Here is a 12,822-nt window from a genome sequence, read left to right as displayed (position 1 = left end):
GGTAGAACATGGTTGCCGTACTACACCTCCCGCACGTAGTACGTACATATGTATGTATACTATACAAATGCCATACAAGTACAATGTATCTGTTCATTTTGGTCCATTGATCTAATCAATCTTCAGAAATACCTAGGTACAATGCCTAAGTACCCGAGTATTTCCAGTTGTAGCCCATCTGGCAGCAGTTCAAGGTCCAGGAGCACCTGCAGATGATCTACGACATATGAATGTCTACCTAGTACTTATATCAACATGCCAGCTGCACGTCAATTCACATGCAGGTCGATCCAGCTCACTACATATACCATTTTATCCCAAACAGTCAGAGCTTTCGAGTTACCTTACCCTTCACCTGCATGAACCGGAGGCTACCTGCAGTCCCGCTGAGCAAATTCTCGTCCACCCAGAACTTCGGTCCGAACTATCGAAGAAGGTTAGATTAGTACCCTTGTACCGGTCTATTCCCTTTTTCACGGCTATTAGATCTCTAATTGGTGGACCGGCTAGTGGAAGCATACTATGAAAGTTTGATCGCACAATATGTTTGGACGCTTTGTTTCATGTTCTGAGCTCCTTTACCCGTCGAGCTAGGGGCGTGTTTTACGGCCTTATGTGGTATCGAGGGTCCCAGGATAGGTAAGAAGCTACAATATATCAGAATCAAACATCTGGCACTCTAAAGACTAATACTCTATATCTTGTGTAGTACATAGCAGCCAATGAGCTTCGAAGCTATCCCCTATACCCTACCTACCTACCTACCTAGATATGTATGTATCAGGACGATACCCACCGCGGAGCTTGACCTACCTACGTCATGTACTTCGGTAGCTAAAGACCCGAAGTATCATACCTAGCTACGGCAACTAAGAATTAGACACTCGCCGTCCAATGTACCGTTCCTTCGGGGCAGGTAAGCACCTAAGATTGTGGGGTTCCCGAAACCTAGTGCGAGCCGCAAACATCCCGCTAGCGATATTCTCGTTACGGTTGGAAGGATAAAGACGGCATAATTACATACTTGCTCAAACGTACTCGCAGTATCCTGGACTGAACCTGTGTGTGCCGAAGCGAAGATTTAATTCGAGTATGTTTGTGAGCTGCGAATATACTGGGAACATGTTATCCTGAGGTTATTGGGACCATATTCGCCGACGTGGAAATGCTCGGGTTACTTTGGGGCATATCTTGATAAGCTAAATCTATTAGAAAGAGCCTCCTCCATCACTATCTGCAGGCTTTCCTTGGGGCTTCACGGACATCCATGGATGACTTCTAGTGAGGCTTAGAGCTACGTCAGAGCTGCTTGCGCCACCATTTCTACCCAATTTCTATCCTTACAAGGATAATGATGGTGGTGATGATTTTGTTTATCCAATGGTTATAGCAGTACTATAAGTATACATAGCGACGCGTATCGCTGACGCGTGGTTATTTTGTATCCTCCACTCCTGCCTCCAGCATTACGTTGGTTACATGTATTTATTAGTGAGCACCGCCTCTACTAGGAATATTCAGGAGATACTGGATGAAGGGATAAAAGGTAGTTTAGGTTCAACTCCTATTGGACCTGTTGGTGCTTGCCTTTTATACCTTCTGTCTTCAGGAAAGCCCCTTCTCCAAGCCCGCCTGTTTTTAAGGTTTTTTCAAGCCATCCTCTATCGCCTGGTGAACCTTAAATCGGGTTGAAAAAGCCTAAGTCGGACCGTTGGTCAAACAGGTAGTCGTACGCCAATGTACGGCCACACACTTTAACTACTGCGCCCCGTGGGAATATTCCTATAAAAATCAGGAGAATGCATACCTACTCTTCTTGTTGATGTAGAACTAGATCAACCAACCTTATTACGCTCAACCTGCGTTTATATCCTGGTTCTTTAGTGGTGTGCTTAGCTACGAACATAATATTTCTAGTAGGCCACTTTGTCTTGTTTCTTCTCGTCTCTTCATATATGGGTCAAGATCTAACGAGTGATTAGATGTGGTCAGTTCTTTTTGTTCGATATGATGTTTGGACCGTTCCCAGATGGCCAAGGAAACCTTTCTACAGGATAATTTGGGCCGAGACTCTGCCACTATTGCAACGAGGTCTTTTTCGGTTTGGAGCTTGATTTGGGATCGCTTAACTACAGAAAATTTGACTATCATCCCACTCTAGAAAGTTTGAGCGATGCAGTCGAGTCTTGTTGCCAGCTATGCATCCTGATTGACCATCTAATCCGCCAAAGGTTCAAAACCGTCGATGAAGGGTTATGGAAACATTATACACCAAAGCTCCGATGAGAGAAAGATTTAGACTCCGGCGATCTATTCGCAATATCCCTGTATTCTGAATTAAAATCATACGCACATATCGAAGGAGCTCCCATTAGTCGTTTTGCCTATCCAGGCACTTCAGGTGAGCCATCTTCAAGCGACTTAAACTGCAGTAAGCAACGCCACTGATATTTTACTCATTCTGTGTCGTGATAGGACGAGAGAACGTAAGTAAGGAATTAGGGCTCATGAAAAGACACCACGGCCTGAACTATACACCCCCTGATTCAACAGATAGCCCAGCGACATGAGAATTATGTCGCTCATGGATAAATAACTGCATCGAAAACCATGACAAGCGTAAAAGCCTTCAACCTGAAAGCCTCCACCCCAGCAAATGGCCGACGAGACTCCTGTACGTTGGTAGCCTCGGCTATGAGAATCTTGGCGATGACCGTCTCGACATCTTAAATATCCAACTTCATTTGTAGCAAGACAATCAGTTCAAGGGGCCTTACATGACATTGAGTCACTTCCGGGGCGACTCAAGAGGGATGCTGAAACTTACGCACAAGAATTACAAGAAATGGGTAGAAACTGGCTTTTCATATAGAGATCTCCCCAAGACATTCCAAGACGCCGTCCGGTTATCTCTGTTTCTTCGCAACGATTATCTATGGATTGATTCGTTGTGTTATATGCATTTTCCATAGTGTTGGGGGAATGTCATGTTATATTATGGTGGGATCACGTATTCTTGGATAGCGAAGAGAGCCGTGGACTTTTGGAGAAAGCGTTCGTGATGCCTATCAGAGGCAATGGGGATAATCTGAGTGGCTTAATTGTCAGCCCTTGCCGAGGGAGATCGAACTTTTATAGACGTATTGCTTACTGGAGTGGGCTATTGCAAGAAGGTAAGAAAGTTTTATTCGAACATGTCATGGGGGCTACAGATGAGGATAAAACGATAATCAGAGTCATTAAGTGTTCGCGGCATATACGACCTCTAACAATAATAGCAATTCGATTCTTAGATGAATCATCTGTAAAATGAGATCCTTAATTACCTATTAAACCTGAACTCATCATCTCAATGTCTGAATGTGTTACCTGTGGAAGCCTCCTATTCGAAGGGCACTAAATGATACCACACCGTTCGTCTTATCATTTTATATTAGGTTTCATGTCATCTTAATAGAACAAGTCCAGAGCCAATAACATAGTAGATGAGCCAGCAATGTGAGCGATTCTTGCCGTTCTGCCGAGTTAGAGGGATATCATATTTCAAAGTCCTAGTTGACACACCATAGCTGCTTACGGAGCTCGACTCGCATATGAATTTGCATCTACTCCGAATGACTCAATCCTGTCTCACGAATGGTAGTTGTTTGTTCAACCAGCATCGCAGATCTCTGCAGGCACTGCCACCGCTAAGCACTTCTATAAGATTTCACGCAATCCCAGGCTCCATGCTTACAGCAACAATAATCCTTACTTATTCTACAGAATCCGACGGAAAACTGGCTTTGAGCTGGTACATTATCTAGCAACTATTAGCAAAATGGAGTTCTTCCACTCTAACTCCTTCTCCTCCCAAGTCCGGCACCTCATGGGCCAGCATCACATACCCGGCCTTGCCATCGCCATCATCCAGGACGATGAGGTCGCTTCGGCAGGCTATGGCTACGCCTCGCTCAACCCGGAAAAGCCATGTACGGCAGATACACTATTTGATATCGCATCATGCTCCAAGTCGATGACCGCGGCGTCAGTCGCGCTACTCGTCGAGGACAACGAGAGGCATCCGGAGGTACAATGGGAGGTGACCATGTCGAGCTTGCTTCCCGAAGACTTCGTGATGCCTGACCTCGAGGACACTAAACGTGTAACTATCGACGACGTCTTGAGCCATATGACCGGGATGGCTGAGTAATACCTACAACTCCTTTCCACAATTTTATTCTATATCAGATGCTAACAAGACGGTTCCAGCAACGAAACAGCACTCCTAGGCAACCGATCAGCGCACCAAGACACGCCGCGCTCAATCACGCGGAACCTGCGGAACCTCCCCATGGCGCACCCTTTGCGCGCGAAATGGGAGTACTGCAACATCATGTACAGCGCAGCCGCGCACCTAGTCGCGGAAAAGAGCGGGCAAACCTTCAACGACTTCCTCGAGACGTGCATCTTCCGCCCCCTCAACATGTCATCAACCAGCCTCCAGCCCACCAGCGCCGAGGCGAAAGGTTTCGGCGACCGGCTCGCGAAAGGCCACGACTGGAAGTGGGACTCGGAGAAGGGGGGATACATCGAGTTCCCACAACTCGCAGAAACAGAAGGCGAGGGCGCAGGCTGCGTCGTGACAAGCGCAAACGATTTCATAAAATGGGTCAAAGCATTCCTAAACCGCGAGGGCCCCATAAGCGAGAAAGTGTACCGCGGGCTCACGCGCCTGCGCGCCGTGACCGAGCCGGCGGCGGGCGTCAAGGGCGCGCGCCGCTTCGAGTCGCCTGAGATGTACGCCGCGGGGCTCGAGGCGTCGTGGTACCGCGGGTACGCTATCGTGGGCCACTACGGCAACGTTCCGGGTTTCGGGAGCCGGTTTTTCTTCGTGCCGGAAATGGGTTTCGGGGCCGCGTTTATGGGGAACGGGAGGCGCGCGAATAGGGTTATTACGGCGCTGTCGCGGGTGTTGATTAATGCGGTGCTGGATCTGCCGCCGGTGCCGAGGCCGGTGAGGAAGGTTGGGAATGCAAAAAGGGATGTTGTAGTTCGTGCGAAAAACCAGACGGTTGGTCAGGCTGAAAGCGCCTCCGACGAGACCAAAGAGGTCGGTGGTGAGCCAAAGAACGAGAAATCCAAAGACCAAACAACGGCAAGGAACCCAAAGGCGCCCAAATCCAAGAAGCCGCAACAAGAGAAAAAGCCGCGACCTCAAACGAAACCCCTGGGCGACTACGTGGGAAAGTACTGGCACCCGGGGTACCACAGACTGACGGTCTCGATCAAAGACGACAAGCTGTTCATCGACGCGATGGACCGCTCGTACTACGGCATGACGCTGACGTTCGACCACGTCGCCAACCATACCAAGTACACCGCGCACCTGAACTACGTCAACGAGACCTTCGACGAGGAGATCCGGGCCGAGTTCGTGTTTGGCGAGAGCGGGCGGGCGGTGAAGATGGGGTTGAAGTTGGAACAGGCGTTGAACCATTTAATTTGGTTTGAGTTGGAGAATGATACATGATGGGGAATCTAGTTAGGTGTTTCTGATTGTGGGTTTGCGTTTTAGGGAGGATTCTATTGGTGGCATACCGACAGGATAGGGGACATTCGTTTATAGCCGGGCGTTTAGTAATTAATTCACGTATGGACTTCGGAATTCTTGAGTAGGGTTGAATTCCTTTAGGCTTCCTTTTGCCAGAAACCAGCAGCTACGTACATTGGTATAAGCTCCTTGTCTTGCTTCCAGAGGAACTATCATAAAGACTATGGGTCCACGGCCTCTACCTGCGTAGAATTTTCGTCCAGTCTAGCGATTGCGACATCTTCCCATGATCGTATCCCCTCGTCCTATAACCTGTTATTACGGACGCCAAGATCTGCCGTGTTTGGCCCCTTTATCAACTCCCAACTCTCCCTTCTTCCACTTCAGCTCGGTCACCTGCTTTTTAAGGTATTTTTGCTCACGCGCGAAGCGCTCGATCGTTGCTTGCAGAACGTCAGAACAGAACTCGGGGCATTCGTCGCGTACACTCTGCATGTTGGGGTGTAGGAACAGAGTTTCGCTCTTGAGGGCGACGTAGGATGAAATGAGACCTCTTAGTTCATCATGTTCTCGGGTGTTCTTGTAGGTGAGTCGGATGAGCTTCTCGATGGACGGAACTTGGTCCCAAGTATCTTCGAATCCGCAAAGAATCCAGAAGAGGTAGAAAATTGCCAGTGCTCGCAGACCGCTAACATCGTATCTATCCGCAATGATGTACATTTTGGCGTGGCGGAGGATGTTCTCAGTCCAATCGAAATCGGTCATCGTTCCATTACGATCCGGTCCTTCGATATTATCGTTGGGGTGTACTCCGTACTTATTCACCCATTCATTGTAAGATTCAACCATTGGCGAATTCTCGGTATAGAGAAGTGACCGTGGGTGGGAAGTGTACCCATAAGCTACGGCAGCTTCGCCCTCCGGTCTGAAAGGTAGCCTGGGAGGAAGGTTGCGTGGCTCAGGTGCTGTATATTTACCGGAATATGCGTATTCGCACAAGCCTAGGAAGTCTTCTTCATCGATGTCATCCAGCGTAGCAACGCCTTCAGTTGCCTCGCGCATTGATCCCGTTATCAAGACTCGTAGGACGGGCGAGATCTTGGTCAGCGCCTCTGCGTGCACTGAGAATTCCTTGCCATTGGGGCCGACGATGAACTTGAATTGTTTGGATGCCAATACACTTGAGAATATGTCAGAATAGTGCATAGATAACCGGTTGTTAAGGTAGGTTGGCAACTTACTCCCCCATGGGAACCTCTCCCAGATGTTCATCCATGATTTGGATGGGTGTAGCTTAACTCATGAATTTGACCGGTGGTTTTTGTTGATGTAGGTTTGAAAAGAATAAATTTGAGAAACCGGCATCCGTCTGGGTGGATATTGGTGGTAGTAACTCAGTGCGAGTTTGGTCCCTACCTTGTACGATAAAGATAGCTTCCAAGCAGTCCCGTCAACGTCCATGCGGACAATTTTCGTATGACTCCTTTTGACTACCTAGGTACTTATGTATATTCATCTTTTTCTTTCTTCGAGCACTACTGCCGAGTACCAAGAAATGAATTTATTTTGACGGTAAACTTGTTACCTAGGTAAGTAGTGTTTTGATGCGTAAAATATTCCCAGACAGGCTCATGGATTTTATTAAATTTTCTACTGACATCAATCCGCCGATACTGGGCTCTTTGCAAGTATCTACATGTCAACAAGGCTACAGTAATTACTGATAGAGTCATTCATGTTTACTCATGAGTTTATTGTTTCCTTGAAATTACTCTTGGTTAATAAGATAGTTACGGTCTTAACCGCAGTAGACCACTAATCATGATGAGGGTGTGAAGTGTCAAAAGCGAATTCATCAAACAAACCTCACATATTGTACTTAGCTAACGATCTACTTGATAGGCTCTATACGATATTTCTAGAGGCTACCTACGATATAAGGATATTGGCACGTGTTACATTCCCCTTTACAGAGTCACCATTACTCCCAAACTCCATACAGTCGATAACCATCCCAAGAAAACAACAACGTCAATATCATTGTCCATCAATTTCATCCACCAAGAAGCTCAGCCTTACCTAAATCATGATGATTTATATAGCCTCTCTTCAAAACATGAAACACCATCAAATGGCATCGGTATACCACATCCTCATCCCTCCACAACCTAAAACACCAAGAAAAGGGGCAACCCCGTTACCCCAATAACCCCCCTAACTTGAACCCACCCTTCCCATTCCCCCATACCCGTGCGACGCAAGCCCGCCTTGGCGATACAACCCGTCGGAGCCACGCACAACCAATTCGGGCCACCGCCAAGCCCTCTACCCTATTACCCCGTTCCGTCCCCTACGCATCTACCAAACTACTGGCCAACATTGAATCCGCGCATCTGAAGTCCGCAAGTTTGAAGTTCTGTCAGAATAACGTGAGACTTGATAATTCAATTAATTGTGTCAAGAAAATTCTATCTTCTTAATCTAGGAGATTCTGGCCAAGACTAACTGCAAAATCTTCAATGGTCTCCATATCGTGTCTCAAAGGAGATCACGTGAAAACCAGAGATTTGAAGGCATCAAGGCATCAAAACACACGGACCACCTGATAACACAAAAATTATGAAATTGTATCTGACAAGTTCCAAGGTTGTCCCGCGAGCGTAGCAGCCCAGAAGCGCTCTCAAAAACTCGCGCTTCGTTGGCAAACACGTATTAATGCGGCCATCCTCCTCCAAACCCCCAGCCCCCGTCCCCCCCCCGGCAGGATACGACCTATATCGCATTATAGTAAGCAAGGCACCATCAAACTAGCGCAAATCACGTTCAAGGCAAATGGCGAAAAGAACATTGAAAAAAAGCCAATTGATTTTGGGAAACAAGAGTGTGTGCACCAACGATAAAAAGTCTATTATGAATTCTTTGGCGATGCTTTCTAACGGCACACAAATATGCATAATATGACTTGGCCATCCGCTGGTCAAATAGACAAAATACTAATAGTTCGACGGGCACTCCCTTCGGGTTTTTGACCTGTTTCGTACCTTTCCAGGCTACGCAGATCCCCTTTTGATAGTACACGAGATTTCCCACGCCGCCCCCAAAAAAGCCCGGGCATGGCCGTCATCTTCTTTCGTCAACCCTTTCCGTCCAATCCAATCATGCAGTTTAACCTGAACGCCGGGGTAGGGAGAAACCCGTGTTCTCCGCATCCCCTTCCCCTTAAGATAAAAAGACAAAAATGTGTATAAATGCTACCTGCCAAACCCCAAAAAAGGTCCTTTGCGCCGGGCGGTTTTATACCAGTGTTTCGGAATGCGAGCCACAAATGAGAACGACATATGCTGGTGTCGTAAGAATGGTCGGATGCGTAAGATAGGTACATGGTGTTCTCGAACTCGTAGGTAGACGGGTGTCGATCGCGGTAGAAATAGTATTAGACAAATGAGATTCAGTAGTACGTCGTCCGTCATGATCTTCAAGTCAGATAAATGTCCGGCCGATATGTAATAAATGCTGGGGTATATAATCCGTTACGTCTAATTAGTGGACGGCGTAAAATTCGTCGGTGTAGATTGTGTCGGCTGCGTAAATAATGGTGATATAATTACTGTCGGGGCGGGTTTCTAGGATCTTGGAATTGTTGATTACGTCGCCCATTCTCCCCACGAGCGGCAACCCATTCCGCGTTGCCACTCTGCCGGGCTGGTTGTTCGGCAGGGAGCTTCTGGTCCTCGTTAGCAGAAGAGGAACCGGAAGGTCGACTGGCGGCGGTAGGTGCAGAAGCCGAAGGTCCCGGAACCATGCGTGTAACCGCTTGAGTGATTGAGGCGACGACGTAGCCTCGGAGTTCGCGGTCCTCCCTCGAGTCTTCTTTCTCTAATCGAAATCGCTCCTCTTTGCTCATGTTGCTGCGTCGAATGTTCTTGATCTCCTGCATTATGTAGAGCATGACCTCTTCGGGGCACTTATTCCTTTCGAGCGCATGCTCGCTCTTGCGTACGTATCGGCGAGTGACATCGGTAGCGCCATCTATGCTGAAAGCGATACAATAAGACATCTGCTTGCCCCAGCCGTCGGTATAGAGTCGCGGGTTATCCCAAGCTTCCTCACACGCGTCGACATGAATCCACCGCTGCTTATGTTCCGAGTATACCTCCGTCCATACGTGATCTTCGGCATTCCAGACCCAGCGCACGCGACTACCGACTGCGCGGCAGAGCATGGAGAAGCAGTTAGCCCACTCACCGCATCTGCCGCGTCTCGTCTGTAATAGTCGCCAGACGTCGCTGTATCGCGGAAACCGCTCGAAAGCCCGGCACGCTTGGTTAGAGCACTCGTACAACTCAACCCGTAACGCTCCGCAGGCGCTCTCTTCGGGTGTCGGTTGCGTTCTGCCTCTCGCAACAGTTGGCGACATGCAGACGGGACATGGCGGGTTATTAACCCAGCTGAAGAATGATCGCTTGAACCATCTAATAGACAGAACGTTAGAAAATGGCTCATACGTAAGATTGGGGAGATTGAATAGAGAACTTGGCTCACCTCAATAATGCCCGAATTACGCAATCTTGGTAACCCCAGTCGGGTTTTCGACCGTCCCCCATACTATCCGCCTGAGCTCGCAATACCTGAGATTCCTCCTCGGCCTCGCTATATATCCTCTCCAAAGGTATTACTTGCAGGGCCTCATCAAGCAGACCAGGGTTTTCATACTTTGTTGGCGTCAGGGAGAGCGATACGATTAAACTACGGAATTGCTGTGACTCTCGGTCATGGGGGGCAGGTGGCGTTGGAATCTTCGGTAGATTTCGCAATGAGGAATATGATGGCGGTGACGCGGGAGAAGGATGGCCTTGGGCGTATGATGATGATGGTCTACTGCCGCTACTAGATGGCGCTGCCGAATGTGCTCGGAGGTTAGACGACGACGCGGGCTGCCGAGGGCCGGGCGAGTCTAAGCGCGATCGATTCGCTCGTGATTGTTCGAATTCGTTTAATCGTTTCGATCTCAAGAGCTGTTCGAATTGAATCCGTAAATCCCGAGCCCATTCCTCTCCGTAATCGCCCCGATTGCCCCCAGGGCCGTCACTGCGACCTGCCATTATATCTTCTTTCGTCTAACCGTCGAGCGACGGGATAATTCTATATCGAGAGCGGCGATGTTGTTCTTACAACGGGTAGTTTGTTACGATAGATACTAGACCGACTATGTTGTGTCGGTTAGGATATGCTGAATTATTAGATTCGAGCCAAGATTAGGCCAACCCTTGATTACGCGGAGACGGGTGATTAGATTTCGTCAGCAAGTAGGATCGCTGGTGATGATGTGGACTCGGCCACCCCTTTCCAAAACTCAATCGCCACCGAAGAGCAAGGGGCTCGTTTCGTCGAACAATACAGATCGGTAGCGGCAGTCAATCAATCCCCCATAATCATCGATGGCTAGACATTCATTCGTGTGTCGTTTCCTCTAATCGCGTCGTACTGTAGTGTAATCCTCCTCGTCCTTTCTTCTTCGAGCGATCCTATACACAAAAGATGTGTCCCCTTTTCGCCGTCGCGCAGTCGAGGTCGAATAAAAAAGAGCGGATGACGGACTTGGTCAACGTCGACTACTTCGAAGACAGAGAGCTGCCGCTGTCACTGTCTTTGTCGTCGTGGTTCCTCGACAAGGAAAGCGTGTATGGGAGAATGTCACGTATAGGCGGCAAGGAGAAGCGAGGCGGGAGATCGGGAAAGATGGATAAGTTACAGGCAGTGTTAGATGGGTGGATGAATCCGGATTATTAGGTACGGACACACAAGGTATAGGGAAAGGTAAAGAATAGACAGATGGGCTGTAGCCTAGTCCTAGTTGTGCGTGCAAGTGCGTGTTGTGGATGGGGATTATGAATTTGCTACCGTACTTTCGTAAGTGTCGAGAGTGTAAAGTGGTGAAAGTGGTGGGGGCGTGTGTGGGTGTTCACAAGGAGTGCAAGGAGTGCCAGGAGTGTGTTAGTGAATGGGAAATGATGGATGGAGCGGGATTCGTTGTAATCGTTGTAAGTGGCAGAGTGGCATGTAAGTGCGTTGCGTAGTCGTAGGCCCGGATAGGGATGGCTCAGGACACATTGGTAAGAAAAGGTCAGAAAAAAAAGAGGAAAAGGGAACGGCCTGCTGCAAGGTTTGTCGTAGGCTGCGTAGGCCTTCTCCGCCCGCTACTCGTTAGGGACGAGTGTAATTGGTTCGACCCGTCAGATGCCTGCACTTTCCTGTACTAAATACAGTGCAAGTGCTAAAACGGGCAACGTCGGTACTGTACTTTCGAGGCAGAAAGCGCACTAGGGCGCAGAAGAGAAAGCGTGAACGCGCGTCTCCTCGACCACCTCCTCCAATCACCTAACGCGGATTTGCTCATGGTGAGTGGGGTCAGAGCGAACTACCTAGGGTACCTGGGGTACTTTCTCAAAATACATGCGCCGTAGTGTTTTTTCTCTTGATTTTCCATTATTCGCTTCCACCATCCACGTACTATGCGTACCTTTTGGACCCCTTCATTTAGGATCTTTTTCCTTCTTCTTTTCGTTTTCCGTGATGCTCGAGGTTCGATATCATCTACTCGCGGAGATCCACCCGCTGCTTGTCTCGAAATAATCTTGGTAGACACGTGTATGCACGGCGAACAATAATACATAGTATCGCCTTGTACTATTCCTGCTTAACTAATACCGTTTAGAGTTGCAAGTGACGTTGGCATTAGGACCAATTTACAGTTCCGGTCTGCATCCGAGGTGTTGTAACCCTTTTTGTGGAGACGATGACGAGGCGTGGCTTGCTGATCGTGGCTGAAACTACTAAAAATGAGGCCTTCGATAGGCGTCCTGGCGTCCTGGGCAAGTGCTGGGCGGTTTTCTGTACCTACCAGACTCTGCAGTCTCCGCAACTTCTAGCTTTGCACCGCCCTAAACATTTGTGGGTATTCGTGCCACTTCCGGTCTTGGATTTTTCAAGGTTGCTTCAAGGTTGCCAAGGTTGTTACCAGCTTTCGATCCTCCCGAGATTTTTCTGTTTCAGGCCCGTTCAATTGCCATTCGATTGCCGATTGATATTCCATCATATTTTCCTTAAACATACAGAACGCGAATGCGGACTTGGCCGATACGCATGTGCCTAGCCTTGGCTTTGTTGCTCGATGGTATCGTCGTCATTGTCGCTATTGTTTCCGCCGCTATTGGCCTCTGCTCAATAGCCACCCATGACCACGCACAATGCACTGTACTGCTATAGCTGTAACTGGTCCGATCTATGAG

At 48.5% G+C, this 12,822-nt stretch overlaps 2 protein-coding genes across 2 annotated transcripts; one reads left to right on the top strand and one right to left on the bottom strand.

The window, feature by feature from the left end:
* The first annotated feature begins 3,758 nt into the window (after nucleotides 1-3,758).
* F4807DRAFT_442550 (beta-lactamase family protein) lies at nucleotides 3,759-5,698 on the top strand. Its single transcript, XM_047999481.1, has 2 exons — nucleotides 3,759-4,188; nucleotides 4,252-5,698. Exons 1-2 carry the CDS (start codon nucleotides 3,821-3,823, stop codon nucleotides 5,510-5,512), a joined length of 1,629 nt encoding a protein of 542 aa, XP_047850162.1. The 5' UTR covers nucleotides 3,759-3,820; the 3' UTR covers nucleotides 5,513-5,698.
* A 3,439-nt stretch (nucleotides 5,699-9,137) lies between these two features.
* On the bottom strand, nucleotides 9,138-11,376 carry F4807DRAFT_470995 (uncharacterized protein; the record flags this gene model as incomplete). The annotated part of the gene is made up of 2 exons (XM_048002871.1): nucleotides 10,076-11,376; nucleotides 9,138-10,005 (listed from the first exon to the last, which is right to left on the bottom strand). Exons 1-2 carry the CDS (start codon nucleotides 10,633-10,635, stop codon nucleotides 9,138-9,140), a joined length of 1,428 nt encoding a protein of 475 aa, XP_047850161.1. The 5' UTR covers nucleotides 10,636-11,376.
* Nucleotides 11,377-12,822: the final 1,446 nt, after the last annotated feature.

This window comes from Annulohypoxylon truncatum (assembly GCF_022578515.1).
Source record: "Annulohypoxylon truncatum strain CBS 140777 unplaced genomic scaffold F4807scaffold_41, whole genome shotgun sequence".
Classification (NCBI taxonomy): domain Eukaryota; kingdom Fungi; phylum Ascomycota; class Sordariomycetes; order Xylariales; family Hypoxylaceae; genus Annulohypoxylon; species Annulohypoxylon truncatum.
The sequence above is the reverse complement of the archived record's forward strand: the minus strand, read 5'-3'. Positions and strand labels throughout refer to the sequence as shown.